Source organism: Suillus bovinus, assembly GCF_016758785.1.
Source record: "Suillus bovinus strain UH-Sbo-P2 chromosome Unknown EDB93scaffold_12, whole genome shotgun sequence".
Taxonomy (NCBI): domain Eukaryota; kingdom Fungi; phylum Basidiomycota; class Agaricomycetes; order Boletales; family Suillaceae; genus Suillus; species Suillus bovinus.
The window spans coordinates 316,907-339,677 of record NW_024542068.1 but is presented as its reverse complement, the minus strand read 5'-3'; the positions used below and the strand labels follow the sequence as shown (position 1 = coordinate 339,677).

General features: G+C 48.9%; 9 protein-coding genes across 9 annotated transcripts; 3 read left to right on the top strand and 6 right to left on the bottom strand.

Annotated features, from left to right (window-relative positions):
- Positions 1–122: 122 nt before the first annotated feature.
- On the bottom strand, positions 123–3,759 carry EDB93DRAFT_1130961 (uncharacterized protein). The gene is made up of 17 exons (XM_041448942.1): positions 3,432–3,759; positions 3,315–3,380; positions 3,182–3,267; positions 3,044–3,133; positions 2,825–2,995; positions 2,720–2,773; positions 2,589–2,666; positions 2,522–2,537; positions 2,392–2,474; positions 2,309–2,345; positions 2,144–2,262; positions 1,862–2,086; positions 1,563–1,805; positions 855–1,511; positions 608–803; positions 454–553; positions 123–398 (listed from the first exon to the last, which is right to left on the bottom strand). Exons 1-17 carry the CDS (start codon positions 3,679–3,681, stop codon positions 299–301), a joined length of 2,571 nt encoding a protein of 856 aa, XP_041310198.1. The 5' UTR covers positions 3,682–3,759; the 3' UTR covers positions 123–298.
- A 185-nt stretch (positions 3,760–3,944) lies between these two features.
- EDB93DRAFT_1080774 (carboxyl transferase) lies at positions 3,945–6,365 on the bottom strand (the record flags this gene model as incomplete). The annotated part of the gene is made up of 14 exons (XM_041445571.1): positions 3,945–4,179; positions 4,235–4,296; positions 4,349–4,378; positions 4,441–4,457; positions 4,513–4,647; positions 4,691–4,844; positions 4,896–5,060; positions 5,112–5,365; positions 5,413–5,473; positions 5,535–5,579; positions 5,629–5,666; positions 5,723–5,786; positions 5,842–6,028; positions 6,121–6,365. The coding sequence occupies 14 exons, from the start codon at positions 6,363–6,365 to the stop codon at positions 3,945–3,947; spliced, it is 1,692 nt and encodes a 563-aa protein (XP_041310197.1).
- A 140-nt stretch (positions 6,366–6,505) lies between these two features.
- On the bottom strand, positions 6,506–8,252 carry EDB93DRAFT_1130950 (ArfGap-domain-containing protein). Its single transcript, XM_041448941.1, has 5 exons — positions 7,991–8,252; positions 7,871–7,937; positions 7,756–7,813; positions 7,580–7,708; positions 6,506–7,533 (listed from the first exon to the last, which is right to left on the bottom strand). The coding sequence occupies exons 1-5, from the start codon at positions 8,097–8,099 to the stop codon at positions 6,673–6,675; spliced, it is 1,224 nt and encodes a 407-aa protein (XP_041310196.1). The 5' UTR covers positions 8,100–8,252; the 3' UTR covers positions 6,506–6,672.
- Positions 8,253–9,040: 788 nt separating this feature from the next.
- EDB93DRAFT_1080759 (velvet factor-domain-containing protein) lies at positions 9,041–10,923 on the top strand (the record flags this gene model as incomplete). The annotated part of the gene is made up of 8 exons (XM_041445570.1): positions 9,041–9,138; positions 9,197–9,260; positions 9,313–9,389; positions 9,445–9,682; positions 9,744–10,500; positions 10,554–10,593; positions 10,653–10,771; positions 10,832–10,923. 8 exons carry the CDS (start codon positions 9,041–9,043, stop codon positions 10,921–10,923), a joined length of 1,485 nt encoding a protein of 494 aa, XP_041310195.1.
- Positions 10,924–11,018: 95 nt separating this feature from the next.
- EDB93DRAFT_131091 (uncharacterized protein) lies at positions 11,019–14,904 on the bottom strand. Its single transcript, XM_041454823.1, has 3 exons — positions 14,760–14,904; positions 14,362–14,709; positions 11,019–14,301 (listed from the first exon to the last, which is right to left on the bottom strand). Exons 2-3 carry the CDS (start codon positions 14,639–14,641, stop codon positions 11,150–11,152), a joined length of 3,432 nt encoding a protein of 1,143 aa, XP_041310194.1. The 5' UTR covers positions 14,642–14,709; positions 14,760–14,904; the 3' UTR covers positions 11,019–11,149.
- Positions 14,905–15,277: 373 nt separating this feature from the next.
- Positions 15,278–16,252, top strand: EDB93DRAFT_130929 (acyl-CoA N-acyltransferase). Its single transcript, XM_041454795.1, has 4 exons — positions 15,278–15,572; positions 15,644–15,937; positions 15,997–16,015; positions 16,072–16,252. The coding sequence occupies exons 1-4, from the start codon at positions 15,409–15,411 to the stop codon at positions 16,138–16,140; spliced, it is 546 nt and encodes a 181-aa protein (XP_041310193.1). The 5' UTR covers positions 15,278–15,408; the 3' UTR covers positions 16,141–16,252.
- Positions 16,253–16,363: 111 nt separating this feature from the next.
- EDB93DRAFT_1081051 (uncharacterized protein) lies at positions 16,364–17,844 on the bottom strand (the record flags this gene model as incomplete). The annotated part of the gene is made up of 4 exons (XM_041445590.1): positions 16,364–16,588; positions 16,640–16,960; positions 17,013–17,185; positions 17,238–17,844. 4 exons carry the CDS (start codon positions 17,842–17,844, stop codon positions 16,364–16,366), a joined length of 1,326 nt encoding a protein of 441 aa, XP_041310192.1.
- A 785-nt stretch (positions 17,845–18,629) lies between these two features.
- On the bottom strand, positions 18,630–19,833 carry EDB93DRAFT_1130880 (B16.6 subunit of GRIM-19, NADH:ubiquinone oxidoreductase). Its single transcript, XM_041448940.1, has 5 exons — positions 19,577–19,833; positions 19,504–19,522; positions 19,309–19,458; positions 18,986–19,127; positions 18,630–18,931 (listed from the first exon to the last, which is right to left on the bottom strand). Coding segments are annotated over exons 1-5 (375 nt in total). The 5' UTR covers positions 19,578–19,833; the 3' UTR covers positions 18,630–18,868.
- Positions 19,834–20,012: 179 nt separating this feature from the next.
- Positions 20,013–21,840, top strand: EDB93DRAFT_1080665 (uncharacterized protein; the record flags this gene model as incomplete). Its single annotated transcript, XM_041445557.1, has 3 exons — positions 20,013–20,204; positions 20,255–20,325; positions 20,379–21,840. The coding sequence occupies 3 exons, from the start codon at positions 20,013–20,015 to the stop codon at positions 21,838–21,840; spliced, it is 1,725 nt and encodes a 574-aa protein (XP_041310190.1).
- Between the last annotated feature and the right edge of the window lie 931 nt (positions 21,841–22,771).

Below are 22,771 nucleotides of genomic sequence, written 5' to 3'. Positions count from 1 at the left end.
CGTCACAGTGATATTTGAGTCAGAATAAAATAAGCTTAATTCAAACACCACATGATTCACATGTCTCATATTCTGAGTAACGTTTATCTGTGCCCATGATATGCATCTAATAATTTATGGATGTTTATTATTGTTTAATATTGGCACTTCAATGTCACGCGACCATCGACGCATCACGTGCCAGCGCACAAGGACAATTGAACGAGATCGTCAATATTTGTATGTAACAAAGGCGTTCAAAGATACCGACTACGCAGCTCTCAATAAAGGTCTCCAAGGTGAACACAATAACGATAGTTTAGCCCGATGTGAGTAATCTTAGCCTTGTCCAATCCAATGCTGGTGCGGATCGCCCGCCACTCGTGACACTTACATGAGCCAAGGGAACGAGGGAAGGTCTAAAAGAAGTGCAATAATTAATAAACGTCAATGAAGACAATCTGAGATACTAGCCTTCCGTGGGCGCATTGAAAGGGAAATGCAGTCCCAGCAAGATTTCTCACAAGGCGTTCACACTGTTCCAGTGACAGTGGATCGTTGAACATGACCGCGCCTGAGTAATCAAATAATGAGCAAGAGTGTATATAAAACACCTCGACGTTAGTACCACGACAAGCTTTTGAGTTGATCAAATCCAGAAGTTCCTGTGGACACCAGCGAAGAGCCTTGAGCCACTGCGACTCGTCGTCCTTGATGTTATCGGCGTCTTTTTGCTGCGATAGGTTAGGAGGAGACACCCTCTCGCTTTCGAGAAATCCCAAGTAGCCTTTAACAAGGTCTTGCAACTCATCGTTCATGAGTAACTATACCACAGAATGATAAGCCTGCAACACCATGAGAGTGTCTATACGTACCTTGTCGCTCACAATCGCAGGTATTGCTCTGACGAAGACTTGTACATACCCGTCACTAACTTCATCTCTTGCGCATTCCGATTCCAACGAGGTTAACTTAGCCAATCCCTCAAATCGTACACCCCACCGGTCGAATGCCGATTGTACTTCTTCGATAGTCGCCAAGCGCGAAGCTTCGTGACGCGTGAGTAAAATAGGCACACCAGGAGACAGTTCTGAAACTTCGACACCCCCGGTTCCCTCGCAATGCCGTAGGAAGCCGGAGCAAATTTCCGATAGAAAGCGTTCGACCCGGACTCGTTCATCCGCAGCGTGTTGATCAATCAGGATCAGAGTTGAGCCATCCGCTGCAAGATTGTTTGGGGGTTTCCCATGTTCCTGATGCGTGGAATGATCCAAATCGACTAAACAGGCGATGAACTTGCGGTCGACCTGGTTGATAACCCGTGCCTTCAATAGGTCTCCTTTGTGAAATCTTATCCGTGCGTGCTCGGAGCTTGATGATTCTGACTGGACATATGGTGTCCCAAAAGCGGAGGCGCAGCACAAAGGATGATTAGAGTGAATAATAGCAGAACCCTGATCGTCGGAAGCTTGATTAGCAAAGAGCGACAACGATGGAATCTTTGGCTCCGTAGTAGCATATGCATTATTCGCCTTAGATACCGAAAGGTCAAATGATGCCTATCTGAAACATCTGGAACCTACAGCGAGAGCTTCTTGCAGCCAATCGGGCATTTTATCAGGAGCAGGGCCGGAACATGCACTTTGTATAGGATTCTGAGTTTTCTTCAAAAGACGTGGAATTCGGGAAACACGGTTCGGGCTAGCCGTGTTCGTTCCGTCAATCGGGTGGCACGAATTTTGCAAATATGAATTTCCAGTACGAGCATTCACGATGAACATTTCACCCGTGGCAGGATCTTCCCAAACCGTCTCTTGCGGATTTTCCTCGGATTAGGATCAGCTGAGTGTCAAAGCTTAACGATAGGCTCCCAACTACTCACAGGGTGAATGAACACCGTCCGTGCTTCTTTCGGCCCTGCCTTCCTACTGGCTGGCGGCTGAGAGTCCTTTTTTTGGGCCGCGCTATTTGGAACCAACGAGACTTTGCGCTTCTTGGGCGGGGAACTACAGCCTTCTTCAGCGCCACGTTTGCCAGATGTGAAACCATGTCGATTTAGAAAGGAATCTATCACAGAAGAGAGGAATGTTGTCACAACGCTCTTATGCTATATTCGCCAGATTCAGATCTCCCGGGGGCCGGTCACGGACAGAAATTTACACACCTCGATCTGAACTGCGGATTTTGCTGGTTCCAGGCAGTTATCAATGAATTGCGTTGGTATGACCAAATTTAGAACATAGATAGGTTTCTTCTCGCCTTTGCGGGGCGAACGGCGGACCGCTAGAACTGAATTAAGAACATTCTCAATCAGAATAAACTAACCTACATGATCGCAGATTCGTTTCTCCTCCTTCATCATACGCCTACATTACATAAGAAACACGAAGTTACCATAGGTATGCGACTTACATGCTTTGCGAACGTACTATTCGAGAATTTATTATCGATTAGGCGATGAAGATCGCAGAATGATATCGGATGTTTGTTTATGTCTGAGAACGACTCAGCAACCGCTGCAAATATGATTACTCATACTCACACAGATACTGATGAGCCTATTTTGTCGTGAGTTAGTCAACAGGTGTTATGCAAGCTAGTGTCAAAACCTTTGAACGTGCCCCAACAAGGGATATGAATCCCTCCGCTTTCAAATTTCCAGATGTAGCATCAACCTCTTCCACATGCTGTACCAGTCGATCATGAGTGAACGACGCTGGGTTCAAATCTATTTTCTTACCTCGGTCAGTGCGCGACCATACATGTGTCGATATGCAGCCAAGATTGAACGGGTCTGTGTCAAGCGTGAGACAAGATGTCATCCGTTTTGAAAGGATTTACGTACCTTTGGAACCCGGAGGACGTGACCTTTGCTCGAAGCATTTTCTCTTGATTTGCTATCATCTTGAAGAGTGAATGACACATTAGGAAACATGAGAGCGTATGCCTCAAGCTCTTGTTTAATTGCATCTATTGTCTTAGCTGTAGAGGGATGAGATTGACGACGAATAGGAAGCTGTGCATGCGCGTCAGAAGGGGAACGACAGAAGATAGCTTGGCTCACGCTAAAGAATGCGTCCCTGACGCATACGACACTCCCTGCAGTTTCTCTTCGCCACCGAATCGATGGACCTGAGTACAAAGACTTCCCACCCTGAAACGCTAGTTCAGCCGCGTTCGCAGAACAGGCACAGTCACAAACCTTGAGGATGACGGACCAACTTTCTCGAGACTGAGATGTACGTGACGAGATTTCCAAACAGCATAACTCAGCCATTGATGAGAGAGCTATGGAAAGTCTCAGCAATCATTCGACATGTGAAATAGCACAAAACCTTCTCCGCGAAAGCCAAATGTCGAAACGAAATCTAGGGATGCTGGAGTGTATGCTTTGGATGTATCTGCGGTTACTGGCTGAGTGATATGTCTTCATACCAACAAATACGACTCACTGTATCTTCCTTCCTCCGACCCCCTGCCAATCGTAGTCAATCCCGCTTTGCTAATTCCAGCACCATTATCTCGCACCCAACAGCTCCATTCTTCGCAGTCTATGCCAATATCCACCTGAGATGCTCCAGCGTCTAAGGAGTTCTGCAACAGCTCTGAAACTACCTGTGGTAAGGAAGTAAGAAGTTGTGTAGAACGTAGTTTTGCACGGGTCTCCACAGAAAGCTGGTTCAACGACGTTTCACACGACATGAAGAGAAGGCAATGAACCAAGAAAGTTTTGTTATGAATCACGCATTGGTGTGTCGAAGAGCAGTCAAATCTTTACATGATGAAATTGCATTGGGCGTTGTTTGGCAAAAGCCCTAAGAACAAATAAACGAATATGGCAGGTTTAATATTGTTTGGCTTCGAGGAAGCATGTAGGCGGCCAAATATTCATTGCAGTCCAAAGCCCGCAGGAAGGTTGGGGTTCAACATTCAACCGTCCGACCGCTCGGAAAAAAAATAAATCTTTACATCCTAAATACGCCGAATCCTTTGCCATCGCCGTCCCATGTGGTTGAGCCGACCGATCCCCTTCCGCGTGACGTAGGACGCTCTCTTGCTGCCAGCGCGAGCCCAAGACCAATCACATCCCGTGTATCCGTAGGCTTGATGATCCCATCATCCCATAAACGAGCTGTAGAGTAGAGCGCTGTTGACTGTGCTTCAATATCTTCTTTTAGTGATGAGTGCTGGCTTGGGTCTCTGCAAATGGCAAGTATGAGTTCGTAAAAGGGAGCATTTGTGTTAGGGAACTGACTTGGAGACCGTAGCCATAACTTGCGATAGCTGACCAGAGCCCATGACCGATACTTTCGCATTCTGTCATGACTGTTATCGCAACGAACTGCATTTGAAAGAAGTCCGGACTTACGGGCCACATCCATAGGAACCGCGGGGAGTACTAGATTACAAAGCACGAACGTGAACTCAACCTATCAGCATGTCTAAACGGAGGTTACTTACAGCGCGCCCAGCCATTCCTAGAGCAGGACGTTCGTTAATCTAATAGAAGGTCCTCAATGGAGCATGCATTACCATAATTGCCAGCTCCAAAACTCCCTCCGACGATGACGGTTAACTTCGGAACATCAGCGCATGCAACTGCTCGAACCATCTTGGCACCATCCTTCGCAATCCCTCCTCTCTCAGCCTTCGAACCTACCATGTAGCCTAGATGGGATAGGTCAGATAATCTAGCAGCTGGAACTATGACACCACCCGCCAGTGACGTTCACCAAGAACAAGAGTGGTATTTGGCGTTGTGAACATAGTTGGATGAAGTGTGTGGCTTTTAGAGCCGATGGGGAGAATAGAATTCCGTTGTTCGCGACGATACCTACTTCGTATCCATGTACACGAGCAAAGCCCTGGACTACTCTGTAAGGGAATGCAAGCTGAAAATAAATAAAATGTTTTACCGTAATCATGGTCGGACCATATTCCTTCTTGAATTCTCTGAAACGACTACCATCTGCTATCCGAGCGATCACATCTCTCATATCGAAAGCCTGGCGCGGATCAGTGCCAACAATGCCGTGTAGATCCGAAGCGGGGTACACAGGGTCCTCTGGCACTGCTGATGGCTAATCTCCCGCGTTAATGAAATGTACAACCAACCCTGCGTCATAACGTACACCAGTTGGTTTCCATCCAGCAAGGCCGAGGTCGCCGACTATGCCCCTTGCTATTGCGATAGCATGCTCGTCATCTCGCGCGAGATGATCGGTAACGCCACTTTCGCTCGAGTGCATTTGTCCACCACCGAGAGTTTCTTCATCGACTTCTTCGCCTGTAGCGGCCTTGACCAATGGTGGACCTGCGAGAAAAATACGCCCTTGGTCCGCAACAATAATATTCTCGTCGGCCATTGCAGGAACATATGCTCCACCTGGACGGAAAGTGAGACAAATACAGTATTCAGGGGTAATTACTCACCTGCGACAGATATACCATGTACTAGTGCAATTTGTGGAATACCAAGAGCAGACATTTGAGCCTAAGAAGCGGGGTAAGTATCACATGGCATTCGGCATGCATATACTTCGGATCTATATTACCATGTTGTAGAATATGCGGCCAAAGTGCTCTTTATCGGGGAAGACCTAGAGCGTTCGTCACAATTCTGTCGGTCCCTGTTCCATAGAGACTTACGTTGGCTTGATGAGGCAGCGCCGCACCCCCTGATTCGACTGAATCGAACATATTGCGTTTGGCAAGCAACGTAGCAGAAATATGAACGACATACCAACGTAGACACACGGGAGACCATGCTCCCGTGCGATCTCCTGTGCTCGTAAATGTTTCTTGACCTGAGGGGTTGTCAACATTCGAATCTGCATACAATTTGGACCAGTTTCTGCTCACAGTCAGAGGATAGTACGACCCTCCTTTAACTGTCGCATCATTCACGACGACCATGCACTCCCGCCCCGATATTCTACCGATACCTGTGATCATCCCAGCACCAGGAATATGCTCTGGGTAAACTTCATGGGCTGCTAGTGGTGATAGCTCCAAGAATGGAGTATGTGGGTCTAGTAACGACGACAAACTAAATGAGTAGTTCAGCAACGATTTCTAAGAGTCTCAGGGTCTCTCAGAGTTTGGGAAATGTCATTAATATTGTAAAATAAGCTCACTGACCGTTCCCGGGGTAGTTTCTTTCCCCTGCTCCGCATGCGCTCTGCAGCCTTCGGACCTCCGCCCTGTCTCGCATGCTCCAACTTGGCCTCCAAATCCGCAACTAGTATGTCCATGGCATCTGCTTTCTCCCGAAACTCGGGCGAAGTAGGTGAGATCAGCGAAGGGAGTACTGAAGCATGATATCTCCGGGAGCATCGTGCAGACACGATCGATGACCGTGTTGCACGCCTAAAGACAGACTGCATGACGAGTGAACAATCCAACCTCGAGAACTAGTGAGAAATAAACAATAGCAGACGGTTCACAGAAGAATAAGAACGCTCGTCGGCTGTTTCATAGAATGTTGAACCAGCGCGGCCGGAGCTAGGGCGCCGCCATTCACGTTATTCGGGGATCCACACTTGCATGTAAATATATTTATGCACTACAGCGCTTAGCGACATTGATCACCACCAGTGGTGTCCACTATACACACTAGCATTACAGTCGCTACAGATGGCACAGCGTATTCTTGAAGGTCAAAATCTATATTCACAAACCCCACGACGCCCATCAGAAGTCCTTCCACTCATCCCAGTCGTCGTCCTTGGATTTCGAGGCAGTCCTCGACGTACCTGAAGTGGGGTGAACAGACGACTGACCTAAGCTTGTGCGACCGTCGGAGTACTCGCTGAAGAAATCCTCTGTGTCATCGTGATATAACGCTGACGTCTCCCCGTCATTATGCATCGATAGGGCTCCGTACCCAGAACCCTGTGGCCCTGACCCCAACTTGTCTTTCACCGTCCCCACCACGCCTCCTACTTGATCAGCAACATCGATACCCAACTGAGTTTTAGACCATTCGTTTGCCGAACGACCTGCATCATTTGCGCGGCGTTGCGCCTCCGACATGTACTCGCGAACGGTAGCATGCAGGTTCGGATCCAGAGCACGCTCCATTCCAGGCTGAATCACATTTTCACTGACAACACGCGATGCATTAGCGACAACTGCAGAAAAGAGAGACCAGCCCTTGCTCAGGGCGGCTCCCGGATTATCCTGAAGGTCTTTGAGCGTGGGAGCTGAGGTGGATGAAAGGCCGAACGACGGGTGTTGAGAGGTTGGAGGTGAAGGCGTGTTCCCAAATCCTAGATAACGGCCGCCCTGGGAGGGGGGCAAATCTGTAGGGCGACTGGCGTTTGCTTGACCAAGGGATGAGAAAAAAGCTTCGTTGGCAGATTTTTGATCCCCGGTTGGATCCAGGGAGGGTTGCGGCGAAGTTGCGGAGGACACCGGAGACGTGATATTGCGTGCCAAGGTACGCGATTTGCGTAATCCTTGCGCAGAAGACGGACGTCCTGGAGAGCTGGATGTTGGTGGGGACTCTGGGGAGGATGGAGACCAAGATTTGTCGGCTAGGGTCGCATCCAACTGGAGAAAATTGAGTCAGAGATTGAAGATAAGGTGGTCGGCATACTTTTTCGCGATATTGCGAAGCTGCCCAACAATGGTAGGTATCGTAGGCACTTGTACCTTGCTTATATCCGCCTTGATCTATTGGCGTGTATGATTCAATGAATTGTCTGAAAGGAGCATTCCCGCCGAGCTTGGGACAAGTGAGTGAGGAATGTAAACTCGTCATGCATTACCCACCTGCATACGCTTGATCTGATCCGACTGCCAAGTATCCATTGAAACTGATCTCACGAAGCTGTTGCCGCGTGAGATTCGGTGGTTGAAGAATGTGCGTATAGGTTCGTGAATTCACCTGATGTGCACTCCGAACCCTCTGTGTACACCGGCGCATTGCAAGCACAGGAATATCGCGAAACTAACTTTCGGGGAATGACTGACGAGGGACGCGAGGAGATGGAACACATGTATTCACCTGAAGCCCATTGTGGATTTGGATTACCACAGTCTACACATGTCTTGTTCTTCAGATCATCACGCTTGAGGAGCTCTTGAAGAATCTTCTTGGCCGCGACCTGATCCATGTCGACGTCGACGTTGCTCAAAGGACTGGGCGTGAGAAGGGTTACCAAGTTTAGGTGGTCATTTCCGTCGACATTCGAGACAGTGCTTAAAGTTTACATGCTCACGCGCATTGAATGACGTTAATTTTACAAGAAGCCGTATTCTAGCGTGTAGCGAATGAAGGTTTTCACAGATCATGACGGTTATACTTGCTTAAATGTTTTTTTTTTGAATTTCTTTTTTTTTTTTGATTGACCACCATTAATTAATATTAATTGGTTACCCACGGAATTCCGGCATTCCCAGGGTGACAGGTTTATCTGCCACAGTAAATCTGATAACTAATTGAGGATGAATTTTGAGTTTTCCCGTTGCCACATATATGTGTCCGAGTAAGTCTCGGAGTGCGCTGGACGCATCTTCCAGGAGAAGGAATGAAAGTTTATTACGGCTCTGCATAGCTTTGGATGAAGTACTTATTTGATGAGGAGTGTTTAGCTAAATTTTGGAAGATCTGCGTCCTGTGCAACGCGTGCCTCGAGCTAAACTAATCAAGGCAGCACCCAACGTTATCCTCATACCGTGACCTTCAAGCCGTCAGGATACTATAACTGCATCCCTGTAGTATTAGACAATCCAAAACAGCCATAAGGCGCCCTACGAGCTTTCATTCGGGTAGAGCTAGTAGAGAACAAACAGGTGCGTTTTCATCCTATTAATATCATACTCACCGACAAAAATGACTGTCTTGTCACTGAACCTCGCAGGCTCGTTTCTCGAACACCACCTGCAACCTTCGCGACGTGAGAACTTATCTTATCTGATTCCCAACTGCTCGCTGTATATCCTGTAGCACGACCCCCGAGTCTAAATTGTCCGCAGACAACCCGATTTCATACAAGTGCCCTTCTCCTTCCCCTATAACGCACCAACCCCTTACCTTCACATCTTGGAAACTTTCATGATTCAAAAATCAAATAACCGCTCCAACATCGATCATCAACCTCGTCAAGATTCTGATGCAGGCATCGAGAAATGGGGACAATGGTGGGGCCGAAAGTCAGTCAATTGTGTCTCAAGTCATACGCCACATTTCCTAATCTTTAACGATTATCAGACATTATTCACTTGAAGTAGTACAACACCCTATGCGTGCCCGTATGTGCGGTTTTGGTGATAAAGTGCGCGAGCTGTCGCGCCTTTGTCTCATAACCTTATAACATTTATTATCAGGATCGCAGGCCACTCGCACCTGCAGCAGTCGCAAAGATGGTTGTCCGAAGAGAAGACAACTCTATCGTAGATGTAGAGTAAGTATAATTATTTCTTTTTTTCCTTTGGTGCAGCTCATTACCTACTACTCAGGGACATCGATTGTTCTTTCTTTCTTGTAACGGTCGACCTGTGGTCGGCTGACGGTAAACGGGAGATGAATCTCGTGTTACATCCTTCATCATCTGCGGACCGGTACGTCGCAGCAAACGCTCAAAAATCCAGAAAGCCTCGGAGTACCAATGCTCCATCATCTCCTCACGATGAACAACATAGCCCCACGTCGTCTCATTCCACGCCGAATTCTGCTCACCAACATCCACGCCTACCAGTGGCATGTCACCTTATATCTCATTATTGTTATTTTCCACTGACTTTGAACGTCAATATAGTCCACCATGACCCCGATGATTCCCGCTCCGTCGTCAGGATTCGTTAATCAATCCTACCCTTATCCCCAGCAAGCACAGATGCCAGATAACATAACATATGATGACCAAGATTCCTACAGCTCGCCTTCCGAATCAAACAGCGCATGGGGATATGCTCCATCAGGAACTCCCCTCGATCGCTCGCATAATTTCAATCACCCTCATCCGTCTTTGTCGTCGTACAACCGCAACGGCATACGCAACGGCATACCTGCGGCTGCGCCGGGAGAACCGTGGCAAGCTCAATCATCGTATCGTACGGATTCCGATCCGGCGGCCAACTATCGCAATTGGCCAGCCACGGAACCATCTTATCCAGTAATAGTCAATTCACAGACCGGCGTGTACACTGCTCAAGAAGTGGACCCATCGATAAGACCTCCCGAACATGCCACTCAGCAATCTGAGACAAGTAATTGGCCCCAGCAAGTCACAAGTGACCCGTCGCCACGATTCGTTCAGGAGCCTTTTCAAGCCACAGGGAATAGTTACGATCACGCCCAGGCTTATGACGCACCATCACAACCACCTTATTACCAGGGTACATATACTCAGAGCTCCTCATCTTCTCCGTCGGCCACCCATCCTCCGTTGCCTCGAAATTCATACACACGGACTTTAGTGGGACCGCTTTCGTCCAATGCATGCCGACTGCTCGATGAGCATCGGCAGTCAGGAATATTCTTCCTCTTCCAGGATCTATCTGTTCGTACGGAAGGTATGTCCTCATTTCTTAGACACTCTTCTATCTGACGCCCTGGGGTATCTTAGGAACCTTTCGGCTGCGTTTACGTCTAATGAACGTTGGCGAGTAAGAACCGTGGCGTTACGCTTGGGAGATAACAACAACAATTGACATTCCATTTCCAGACTGCCAGCACCGGAAACGGGTGCAATGCGAGTGCATACTCATGTTTCACCGGTCCTTGCGCAAACATTCACCGAACCCTTCGTCGTTTTCTCAGCCAAGCGCTTCCCAGGAGTACCCGGTATGTTCTAAATTGCCGGTCTTAATACAAAAAATGATTATAACCTCCTATGGCGCGCAGATACGACCGCGCTGTCAATTGCTTTTGGTAATCAAGGCCAGAAACTACCGTTGGTAAGATCCTTCCATGCTCCGTCTAGGCCGGAGGCTTAGATCATTGCAGCGAAATCGTCACGGAACTAGTAAGCATGGGCGACGTCGACGAGATGGTGATTCCGACCCCTCTGATGAGTCAGAAGATAGTTGATGGGAGTCACGTAACACAGTACTGCCTTTGGCCTTTGATGATCTTCGTGTTCAGACAATGTAATCACCACTGCATCACTAATGTCTCCTCTACCTTGCAATGTACTCAGTACTCGGTACCATATATCATCGTCTACCACCCATCGTCTTGTCTCGTCAACGAAGATTTCCGCGCAATCCGACGCTCGTGCAAGCGAATAGTTTGGATCGTGTCAGGGTAACTGTGATAAATGCGGTCAAGCATCTCTCGTGCGAGGTTTCCACGAGTGAAAGCGTTGTCTAGTGCCTGTGGCGCTGAGCTACGGTCTCCCATCGGTTGGACAAACATCCCAGATTCCAGATGGCGCAGCACACCTGACAGCAGGGCAAGTACAGCACGATGTGGGCGCCAAACATCCCAGGAAGGGGATATCTGGTGTAGAATGTGTAATGGGTGGGCAAAATCATCCGAGGTCGGATCCATTTCTAGTGCGTCACCGGATCTCTTTGTAGCTACCTTCGATTGATAAGCTCGCCGCTCACTACGGTGCATCGGCGACTGAGAAACTGGTTTGTTGATATCTGCCGGATTGGTATCGAAGGTGAGAGGGGAATCAGGAGATAAATCTCTGTCACGCTGTACGCCCTCGCTCTGACGCTGATAAGGTAGCAATACGCGTTCGACTATCTCGAAGGCCCGCTCCGGCTCTCCCGCACGGACCAGGGCAACTGCCAAATGGTTCCAGTTATGTGAATCGAAGCTGAAGCCATGAGATCTCGCTTTCCCCCACATCTCGGCAATCACAGAGTGTTCCCCAGCCGCAGAAAGTGCATCGATATAGATGGATAGGGGAGCGCAGAGAAGAGTCCCTTGACGTTTCGTGGGGTCGGAAGGGTTGTTATCTTCTCCTTCGAAAAGAGAATCCGTCTTCGAAAGACGTAAGGCGAGTTGCCATATTTGTGGCCAAAGCCCATGGATGGCTTCAATGTCACCAGAGCGACGGTAGGCGTCGAGGAGCACCGACAGGCTGGCCAACGAAGGTTCTCCACCTGCTTCCAGCATGGATTGGAACAACCGCTCCACCTCCTCCGGTTTGTCAGTTTTCGCATACGCGAGCATGAGGGGACCGTGGACGTGCTCGAGCGCAGCGGTGCGAGTCTGAGGAGGGACCCACGACGCCGAAGACTCACCAGCCATGATGGCCTTCAAGAAGGCCTCTGCAATTTGGAAGCTTTCTTCGGTTTCCTCCTTGCCATAAGTGCGGAGGATATGATAGAATGTGGCGGATGTAGGTTGAATGCCTCGCTTGCACATGTCGTCATAAACAGCCTTTGCACTACGTTTGTCACCCAGCCGCAAATGACCAGCCATGATGATCGTCAACACAAAGGCATCAACGCTGTAAGTTGTCTGCCAGTTTTTTGAGGCTGCCTGCATCTCGGCAAAAATCCTGTTGGCGATGTTCATATATCCTGCATCGCAGGCCGACTGGATGACGAGGGTATACATCCGCCCATTAGGCTGAACGCCCAGATCCTCAAGCTTGCGAAAGATTGCAGAGACGACACGAAAAGGGGCGCCGATGAGGACGTAGGCCTTCAACAGAGTATTGTAGACTTCTACTGATAGCCGAAGGCGAGGGTTTCGAGACGATTTGAGGTAGTCGAAAACGCGCACTACTCCCGCCCAAGAACCAGCTTCCACATGTGCATTCATGAGAGAGGTGATCATCATGCGATCAGGAGCTATCCCTTCACGCAACGCACGTTTGTAGATGGCCTCTGCGGATATCGGGTCCTTCCTATGGGCGAGAAGAGTTATGACAGTCGTGTACAAGATACGAGTGGGCATAATTTTGGACGCGCGCATCTGGTCTAAAACAGCGGAGACAGACTCTACTTCTCCACGCGCAGCAAAGCTTTTGAGGATGATGCTGTAGACGTAGATATCAGGAATGTGTCCAGCCTTCGACATAGCCTGAAGCCAAAAATTGAGCCCGTCGTAATCCGCGCGCTCTGCGTGAGCGTACACCACAATGGTGTAATGCACGATCGAAGGTTTTGGTCCGAGCCGCGAATTCTTTGGGTCAGGGAAGAACTCATGAAATAGTTCGACGACTTTGTCCACCCGTCCGGCAACTGCATATGCATGCATAAGAGTGGCTCTATCCTGCGACGTAATCCACCGCGCTATGCCGAGTTGAGAATAATACTCCTCGGCGCGGTCAATGTCACCCTGATGTGCTGCGAGAAACATTCCAGTAGAGATGAAAAATTTATGCTGGGCGCCCGTCGACTCCGATATGGTTCTGTACAATTCATTGGCGCGGATGAAGGAGTCAGCGCGAACAAGCGAGCGGACCACTTGGAGTTGCATGTCAACTGGTATCAACATCTGCTGCGCTCGCATTTCTTTGAGCAATGCATACGCATCTTCTGCCAGGGTTTCCTTCCATAGTACGTCCAGCAACAGGACTCCAATACGCTGCCGCGTCTCCAAACCCTCCTGTCGTCGCTTTGCCAATAGAGATGCGGCATCCGGTATGTTGGCCAAAATCGAGTAGATCGTATCTTGGAGCGATGAGGGTTTTACGTCGATGTCTAAAAACTTCAAACGAGTAGAAAGAGGCAAGAGATGCATCCCGATCTTGGCCCACTCCGCAAGAACAAAATCCAGGACGTGCTCGCTATCTTGGTGAAGCGCCATTAACCGTATAAGGGTCCTATATATTTCATATAATTCCTCTTTCCGTCCGTCAATAAGTAGATCCGATAGTTCGTGGGCGGTAATGATTGCATGGTCCATATCTCCTAGAAATGCCAAGCCTCTCGCTACGAGTTTTAACCGCGTAATGTCCTCGCTTGAATGCTTCTCGAATACGGACTCCAGCCGCTCATTTAGCGCGGCAATTCGTGTGCCCCACTTCTGAAAGTATGGAACGCTGCCTTTGTCCTCACCACCTGTCTCTATAGCAGCAGAGAGCTTTTGAGCAAAGTTTAAGACGTCTAACGGTTTCAGATGCTGGTTGTCGTCAGAGTCAACGAGCATTTGGTAAGCATTCCATGCATAATCCAAGTTAAATGGGTAATTTTCTTGCAGGAGAGACAGGAAGTGGTTCAAAGGAGAGGTTATGACGTCTTGTGTTTCAGGACCCGGCAATGACGAAGCCGTCAAGAGATTATTAAACTGTGGAGAACTTGAACACGATGGAAGAGATGAGGAATAGCGGCGGATATTTGGAAGACTCGCAGAATGATTCGATCGACGGGGAGCCGCGTCATTGACCATTAATATACGATTTCGCCCTGTGGTGCGCTCCATCGTCAAACTTTGACAAACTACCATTAAAAATAAACGACACGTACTTGGACACCAAACGGAGTGCTTCATGACGCAGTACGATTCGTGTGATGCTCCCAAGAGCCATTCGGCGCATTCGGCACACTGAGCATAGTCCACATCCTGCTCCACTGCTTTCTCTTTGCCTTTCCACTTTCTTGCGGTCGGAGTAAAAAAGTCGCGTAGTAGGGGACGACGAATGGGCCGACCCATGTGTTCCAAAGAAGGCCTGAATGCAGAGGCGCGTCCAGCAGGTGTACGCAACAAAAAACTGTTTACTACAGCTGCCGCTAAAGGCTCGATCATGGGCACCCGCACCTGGGCGTGGAGTGCTGTCGAAGCAATCTTCAGACTTGTATCTGCTATAATGAAAACTTAGATTTGATATATCCGGAAACTTGAAAGTAAACTTGTATGAACTCACGCGAAACAAAACCCACGATGCCAGCAACTGTAATAGTATCGTTGCAAGTCGGTGACCTCACTATGTAAACTTGGACGAGACGTGTTTAGCCTTGTTTGGCTGGTTTTTTTCCGCCTCGTGCGAACCATGTTGGATATCGACGTCACACCCTACTACTAGCTCACCTGAAGTGCTCCAACTTGGTATTCAAGGAGAAGAGCAGCGTGGTGCTCTCTTTTCATTTCTATTCATTCCCCTTTCTCGATAATCTTCACAGGTCTGAGCATCCTTTGCCAAATACTCGCGCGACGTATGATTTGCCAAGCCACACGTCGGCCCGAAAAGCTTTCCTCGGATGTTCGAGCCCATCACGATTCGCTGAGCTGCTACCAGCACCGTGAAGTTCATTTCGAGGCATTTTCAATATCTAGTCAGCTACAACAATGAGCTGTGCCATTGATAGCACACTTTCATCCGTATGGCCGAGCCGAGAGCTGGGAATTTGATTTGCCATCGATGAACCCCATGTGATACGCAAGCGGCTATTAACGTTATCCTGGTTTATCCCCCCCCCCACCTCATACATTTGCAAAGTGGGTTCCAAGCCTATATCTGACTACATTGGCGAAATAAGTTATATCAGTCTTCGATATCATTTTCATTTATCACTATGGGAGATGATGCTGTCCTCAGGGTCCCACCCACCCACGAGATTATCATTGTTCCCCCTCCCGAGCACCAAGGTCACCATACCCTCCTCCAGCAGTGCATCCAAGTTAGGATCGCCGTTTTCGTCACAGAACAAGGGTTCCCTTTGGAAGTCGAAGTAGATGAGTACGTTATCACGTTCTATATCATCCGCCCGCTTCAACTTCGATCTCTTTTATCTTATTGGTGAATCACAGACATGATCCGACTGCGACTCATTGGTTGTTAAGAGTTTTACCGTCTCTTGAGTCTATAGGGACAATCCGTGCCTACAGAGTGGAGAACGCAGGCGGCTCATATTACAAACTATCGCGACTCGCTGTTCTACAGGAATACCGACATTATAAATTCGGTCGCAATCTTGTACTAGCATTGCATAATTGGGCAGAAGTTCATGCCAGAAACTCAGGGGTAACTGACTATGTCAAGATAGTCTGTCACTCACAAGCAGCCCGTGCAAATTCGGCTGGTGCTATAGCCTTCTATCGCAAGTACGACGTCATTATCAAACCTATTTAGAAACTTGACTTACCGCCGGTTGTCTGCCTAGGCTTGGTTATAAAGAAGAGGTAATGGCTAGTACCACGAGACCCCATGACGTTGCTTATCATATCTGTCAATCCAGGGCGATCTGTTCGATGAAGATGGTGAACCACATCAGAAGATGGTCGCCCGATTGTCATTAGCAGAGTAATTGATTACAGCGTTCGTGTACTCCTGTACTAGATGGAAGAAGGTATAGAACATGATATACTAGGGGGGGAATCTACCGATACACATGAGGAAAAACAAGGTCGTAAAAAGCAAGTCCTGTGTCGTGAACAGAAAAACATAACCATAACACGATGCCCTCGAAAATGGGCTGTGATGACCAAAGAACATATAGCAAATTAAACAAAAAGCGGAATGTGATCGTATCATATGCGGTATCGACTGACACCATCGTCCGTTGTTGCCGCCTCGCTCTCGCTTTCCGAACTGAACGACATTGCCCGCAAGGCACGGAACGGACTCTCGGTGCCGGGGCTGCTTGGCAAGATGCTGAAATTGATACTTGTGCCAAGATCAGTGGTGCCCTCCTCGTACAGCCTCCGTGCAGCCTCATACTCGAGCTTCTCCTGCTCGGCTTGCGCAAGGAAAGGCTGAAAAAATTTGATGAGTTGATTACGAAATTGTGACAATTTTTGTCGTACCTTGCGCTCATCATCAGTCATCGATCGCCATTTGGCAGCGGCTAACACGCTTTGCTTAGTCGTCTCTTGCTCGTCACCAAATATCTCCCTCACAAGGGCAGGGTCGGATCGAATGCGCTGCAGGAACATGAAGTACGCGCTAAGCGGCTTCTTGGGTGCGTTTGGGTCCTTGATGTTGCTCTTCCGAGAACGACCTGCCTTGCGTTGGGCAGTGCGGAAGGCATTCTCCTTCTTGATATCATCAGGAGTGAGACTCTTCATGTAGGCCGCGTTTTCGCGTTCCCGAGCCTCTTTCAGAACGGCAGACCGTCGCTTGTAAGGCTGTGAATGAGTCGTTAGCTTATGCAGACTTGATAGAATGAATGGCACGAACCTCCTTCTCTTCTGGAGTCAGATTAGCATACTCCTGACCAGCTTCTTTGGCAGCTTGTGCAACATTGAGTTTTCTCGTGCTCGTTGCTTGGTGCCGTTGAATCCAGTCTGTGAAGTAAAGCTGCCAAGCACTTGGTGCTAGTTTAGGCTGCTTAAGTATAGACTTGAGAGGAGCTATAGCGGCGGGATTAGTCAAAGTTTACAAATAAATTATAATATTGCATACGTGAGTCTGTTGATTTGTCCTCCCTGGAAAGTTCTTCGGTGGATAGCCGCTTCTTGCGTCGCACGGTTGCGTCGCGATCATCGCTAACGCTGACAGACTCGCCACGACGGGAACTATAATTTCTCGTCATTGACGGCATGCCCGTGTTTATTGGAGCGCTTGAAGACTGGAAGCCCAAGCTTGAGATATCTCGTCTAGGTTGAAAGCGTTGGCGTTTGACTGCATAAGGGTGTTCTGATAGGGGCTGATGAACACGCGATGAGGACGTGGAAGCTTCGTATTGTGGCGAGTCCCACAATTGACTTGCCCATGATGGTGGTCTTAGTGAAGTCTCGGCGGGGGATATGGATGACACGCGGAAACCTGGCGAGCTGAGATAGCCGTCAGAGCCGTCGGCCGGCGATAACGATCTCGGTAACTGAAGCGGTGCCGCAAATTCCGACGGGGAGAATGATGCGCTGGGCGTAAAGTTATGGTTAGGGTAGGAGAAAAGTGTTTGCGATTGCAGATCCGGGCCAGCACCGCGGATGGGTATTGGAGAAGTAGGAGAGTCGAGTACTGGTTCTGTTAGCCAATGGGAGAAATGGGGTGCATCTAGATCGAGCATAGAATGCATATCATCAAAACGTCCGAAAGCAGAATCATAGAAAGAATTGTTGGGGGATGTGTCTGTTGCATCAAAGTTTGAGACGGGATGTGGAGAGGGGGTAGTATGTTCGGAAGTAGGAGGGGATAATGGGTGATGATAGCCGAAGTCATTTTGGGAATCCCACGAATGAGCCATTAGTGGGCTCTCGTCGAACTCCAAGGGACCGAAAATCAACTGATCACCATCTGGTGACAACATGTCATAGGAGGAAGTATCCAAGAAGTTCATCGAGTCTTTCATTGAGGTATCAGTAGAGAGAGAGATGCGGGGAAGGGTAGAATCACGATGGGGATAGCTATCCATAGGCATTATAGAGGTAGGTGGAAGAAAACGGGAATGCAAGAGGGTTGGTTTTATAGTTGGCGGAAGGGTAAGGGAATGGGAAGGGGTGTCAGCGGGATACGAGGATATGTACGAACGCCATCGGGCCTGCTTAAGAGGGGCTATCCTTAGCGGCATCCGAAACCTGAGGACAGATGCCATAATGGTGAATTTATGACAACCTGACTCGGGTTGAATCAGATTGTGATTCCTTGAGAGCTCGATTGGCCCGTACTACTGAAAAGGGGGTGTGGCTTCGGGGTCGGTGCCTGATTAGGATAGAGCAATTAATAGCTGTACTGACTTTAGAGGAAAATCCCAAGGTGACGCGGATCCCTGCGAAAAATGCAAAAGACTTGTGAAGCTATGCCAGCAGCTGTCTTGCGGCGTCAGCTAACGACAAAGGTTTACAAAAGTTTAGCTCAGAGTTAACGATGACCTGCCCTAAATTCTATGTTCTACTTCTAGTATCTTTGAACCGAGGATATGGGCACTTATTGTGTATCGCCATTCGCCACCGGGGGAACTAATAGAAATTATGGCGGGATCAGATCACGCTTTTGGATATAAATTTGCTGTGTGGCGCCCCTCTATGGAACCTTCTTCAACTGCGCGCCAAAAGATCTAATAATTTGATTGTGAATGTCTAAAAATCATCCAATCATAAAATGACAATCGATTCTGCCGAACGATATCGTGCATTGTTATAAACACTTTTACCAGCCTGAGTTACCGGATTAATCAGAATTATACATTCACAATTTGTCATCAATCTTACCTCCCATCCTTTAACATCCTTCATGATCTCTCGCTCCCGTTCCAATGCAGCTTGCTGACGACGATACGCATCTCGATCCCCTTCCGCTACTAGCAAAGGAACGAGGTGAATGCGGGACCAAACTTTCTCTCTTTGAAGTTCCCTGTCGCCATATCAGTTTACTTTGCTTTTTCTGGTACGGCCCATGTACGGCCCGGAAAAAGTAGGCGCGATAAGAGCAGCGGCCGGATCCTCGCAAAGGGCACGTTTTATGGCGAGCGCGCCATGAAAAGACACGTTTTACAGCCTGCGCCACTCTGTCGGTGTTCGAAAGATAAACATACCTTCTCTCCAAGTTTCCCATTCCAACACGATAGAAACCATATGCACACACGGCTGTCACAGCTCCAAGAATGACTAGTCCACTTGGTCCGCGAAATGGAAGGTTTCGTTTATACTTGACTGCCTCGAAGCCCCCGGGTGGAGGCATGTCTCTGCAACCAATCAACTAAAGTTCATCACCGACGTATTACACGTACTGTCGGTACTGTATAGACACTGAGTTTTCGTATTAGCGCTCTCATGTTTATAATAAACGATTCAATGACTCACTTGCTGAACGTCGTGGAGGATAGCGGTGAAGGCGGCTTTCGGCTTCGCCAACAAAGTGCTTACCCACGTGACCCAACAGAGCAACCTGCCCTAAGCCACCATGCGGTTCAATCGAATGATAATCGTTTCAAGATCGGTAAGACTGAATCCAGGCCCCAGGTTGGGTACATAACGGACTTTTGAGTGCACAGGCTGCGCCTTGTCCTGGTGCCTCGCTCATTCCGATAGCCATGCATGATTTGATAAGTTAGCGTACATACAACCCGTGAAAAATATTTACTATTACTAAAATTAAAAACATGCTGCTGAACCGAATTCTGTGACCAGTAAAAGTACTAGACTTGGTGATTCGACGCATACCGTAGCCGCCGTGTAACCCAAAACTTTTTCGATGAGTAATACTGTCCAACGGCTGCCACCTCAGAGCACTGCCATAATGTCCCACATCCACTCCCCAAGCCCACTCACTCTCCCTCGTCTACAGATGCCTGCACAATCCGTTTCCGCTTCTGCCCCACCACGTCAGAAATCAAAGGCTTATGCTACAGGTATAGCAGCCGGCGTCGAAGATGAAAAGTATCAGACAAAATACAAGGAACTAAAACGAAAAGTAAAAGAAATCGAAACGGTTCGCAAATACAACACGACTCGGTGTATTCTTAACTCACCTGCTTCTAGGACAATGATAAGCTTCAATACAAGGTCCTCATGGCTAAAAAATCTATACAACGTATGAAACTCGAACGAGCGTGAGCAACTTAAAATGTACATCATCTCAACACGTATCTGATCCCAGATAAAGTGTCTTGTATGAACGTCTCTCTGCTGTGCCACCTTCTCCAGACCTTCACAGTCATGCACTTCCCCCTACCCACTCCGGTCCAGGTGTCGCTCCCCCACATCCCCGTGATATAGCTCCAACATCGCACCACCAGCATCGTGACCATCGTGACTTTCCACCTGTAGAGTTGAGCGATCACAACGCTATCGAATACATGCACAATCATAGCTCCTTCCGCGTTATTCCTGGCCCGGATGGTCGCCCTATTCAGACTCCAGATGGGCCCATGGGTCCGGGAGTTGCGCCTTCCCACGGAATCTCTGCGGTGCACATGTCGAGGGGCGGTTCCGCCTCAGGTCATGACTCCTCCCGTCAGCTACCACCCCTCTCCCAGTTGAATCCTGTACAGCATCTTGAGCCACCCAGGGCGCATCCGCACTCACAGGCTCATAGCCCTCATCTTCACCCTCATAGTAATGGTTCCTCGCGTTCACAATCCTCACCTTCCAGATCGCGCGGTCATCAGATAGCTTCTCAGGCACCTCCCCCAGGATACCACACAGGGGTAATTCCCCACCCACAACAATACTCCCAGGATTCTCTTATCCCTGTTCAACACGGGTATCACAGTCCGCCACACCCGAGTGATAGGGAGCGATCTTCTAGAAGACACGAGCCACTCGAGCGTGGTAGCTACCATGGTGATCCATACACTCATTCACGGCAGCATTCTTCGCATTCTTCCACGATGCCATCCCCAAACACTCGAGCTTCACGTCTCCATAATCATCAGCGCGCCGGGCCTGGAGGGACAATTAGCCACCCAGACCCAGAATACGAACGTGATCTCGAGAGAGAACGTGCGTGGGCACGTCATGAAGGCGAATCCGCTCGAGAATACGCGCCCTCGGGAGCGATGCATGCATCTCCACCCTCCCACCTAAGGCCTAGACCTCATGTAGACCCATACTCCCGCGAACCCATTGGACCAGGCATGCACGGTCGATCATCTCGCTCTGACACATCAGGATCTGGTTCCGGATCTGGTTCCGGCAATGGTGGCGGGGATGCTTTATCACGGCCTGAAGGTCACATTCAATATTATGACCGTGACAGGGGACCCTATGCACCGCGTCAGGCAAATCCGCCGCGCAATCCAAGTGAAGACCAAGACGTCATTTACGAAGAAGGCCGTTTGTACAGCCGTGACCGAACTGCCGGACATTACATGCTTCCAGAGCAGCATCGCCCTCCTGCGGAATCATCCAGGAAACGCTCTCGTAAAGACATGGAGATAGATACAATCGATGACGTCGATGATTCACCCGCTGTAGGTAGCTCAGGGGCGGGAGAAGCACCGTCAAGGTTCGCAGGCGGTCATCTTACTGATGACCGAGGCTCCAAGAGACTCCACCAAGAACCTGCGCGTTCCCACGAGCGCGAGGAGGAGGAGGAAGAAGAAGAGGAGATTTCGGATACTTAGACAATATTGATTATTTTTGGCGGCGGCGGCGGCGGCATGGCGAGTTTCCTTTTAGATCTTCTTGAGGCCGAGTTCTTCTTTCATGCATATGCACGTATGTAGATGTTTTTTAGTGTATTTCTGTACACATCACTAGCAGTGCTAATGCTTGGTATACCCCGTTCGTCGTGTTGTGCCCGCGCCTTGTGCTCTATTATTGTCGCCAATTGTCCATGATGAATTACATTGTAATGGTCTGACTTGCGGACACTGGGTTTATCGTGAGAAGCGTATAACGAGCGACATATGTTTAGACTGGCGGATCAAAGTGTAAATCTTGCCCTTATCCTGCACAGGAAGGCAAGGGATTTCCCTAAATTAAAACATTATCTAACACAAAGGGAAATCACAAGGAATCATAAAAAAGGACAAGCGAAAAACAGATCGAGAAAAACTTATAGCGCGAGTCATCATGAGTCTAGTCAAGGTTCGGCCGCCGCGCGCCGCCAAACCTTTCCACAGACACCTTCCGAGCATACGCAGCGGTCAAAACGGTTATAGCAGCCCGTTCAAGTTGGCACAGCTCCATTCTGCCAAGATACCCTTTGGACGGGTAAGTTTACTGTGCATGAGAGCGAGTTTTGGCGGCGCAGCGATAAGGTTGTGTAGCCGTCGATGGCTGCGCTGATCCTAGGATGATGTCCATGACCATAACCGTACGACCTGAGCGTCGTGACTCATACTCGGCAAGCTTCTGCGCTTCCGAGAGCAGTTGCCGGGTGCGGTTGGACATGGGAGGCAAGGAACGGGCGTATGAGGAAGGCAGTATCATATCATTCTCCTTGTCTATCGATCTTACGGAGAGATGGCTCCGAGGGTGTGGATGAACTGTCAGGTTTTGTGACTGGATGTGGCAAGTACAATGACTGGGGGTGTCAGGGGAGACGAGGGG

Excerpts from the sequence above, each read along its gene's own strand:
- EDB93DRAFT_1130961 (XM_041448942.1), bottom strand. The coding sequence starts at position 3,681 with ATGTCGTGTGAAACGTCGTTGAACCAGCTTTCTGTGGAGACCCGTGCA. Across the intron at positions 3,268-3,314 it reads ATTTGGCTTTCGCGGAGAAG|CTCTCTCATCAATGGCTGAG; the intron begins GTTTTGTGCTAT and ends GACTTTCCATAG. Across the intron at positions 2,087-2,143 it reads AATCCGCAGTTCAGATCGAG|CATAAGAGCGTTGTGACAAC; the intron begins GTGTGTAAATTT and ends TGGCGAATATAG.
- EDB93DRAFT_1130950 (XM_041448941.1), bottom strand. The coding sequence starts at position 8,099 with ATGGATCAGGTCGCGGCCAAGAAGATTCTTCAAGAGCTCCTCAAGCGT. Across the intron at positions 7,938-7,990 it reads AAATCCACAATGGGCTTCAG|TTAGTTTCGCGATATTCCTG; the intron begins GTGAATACATGT and ends ATTCCCCGAAAG. Across the intron at positions 7,534-7,579 it reads CTTCGCAATATCGCGAAAAA|TTGGATGCGACCCTAGCCGA; the intron begins GTATGCCGACCA and ends AATTTTCTCCAG.
- EDB93DRAFT_131091 (XM_041454823.1), bottom strand. The coding sequence starts at position 14,641 with ATGATCGAGCCTTTAGCGGCAGCTGTAGTAAACAGTTTTTTGTTGCGT. Across the intron at positions 14,302-14,361 it reads GCACTCCGTTTGGTGTCCAA|GGCGAAATCGTATATTAATG; the intron begins GTACGTGTCGTT and ends AGCGCACCACAG.
- EDB93DRAFT_130929 (XM_041454795.1), top strand. The coding sequence starts at position 15,409 with ATGGGAGATGATGCTGTCCTCAGGGTCCCACCCACCCACGAGATTATC. Across the intron at positions 15,573-15,643 it reads TTGGAAGTCGAAGTAGATGA|ACATGATCCGACTGCGACTC; the intron begins GTACGTTATCAC and ends GGTGAATCACAG.
- EDB93DRAFT_1130880 (XM_041448940.1), bottom strand. Across the intron at positions 19,128-19,308 it reads ATGGGAAACTTGGAGAGAAG|GGAACTTCAAAGAGAGAAAG; the intron begins GTATGTTTATCT and ends ATATGGCGACAG. Across the intron at positions 18,932-18,985 it reads AGGATGTTAAAGGATGGGAG|GCTGGTAAAAGTGTTTATAA; the intron begins GTAAGATTGATG and ends CCGGTAACTCAG.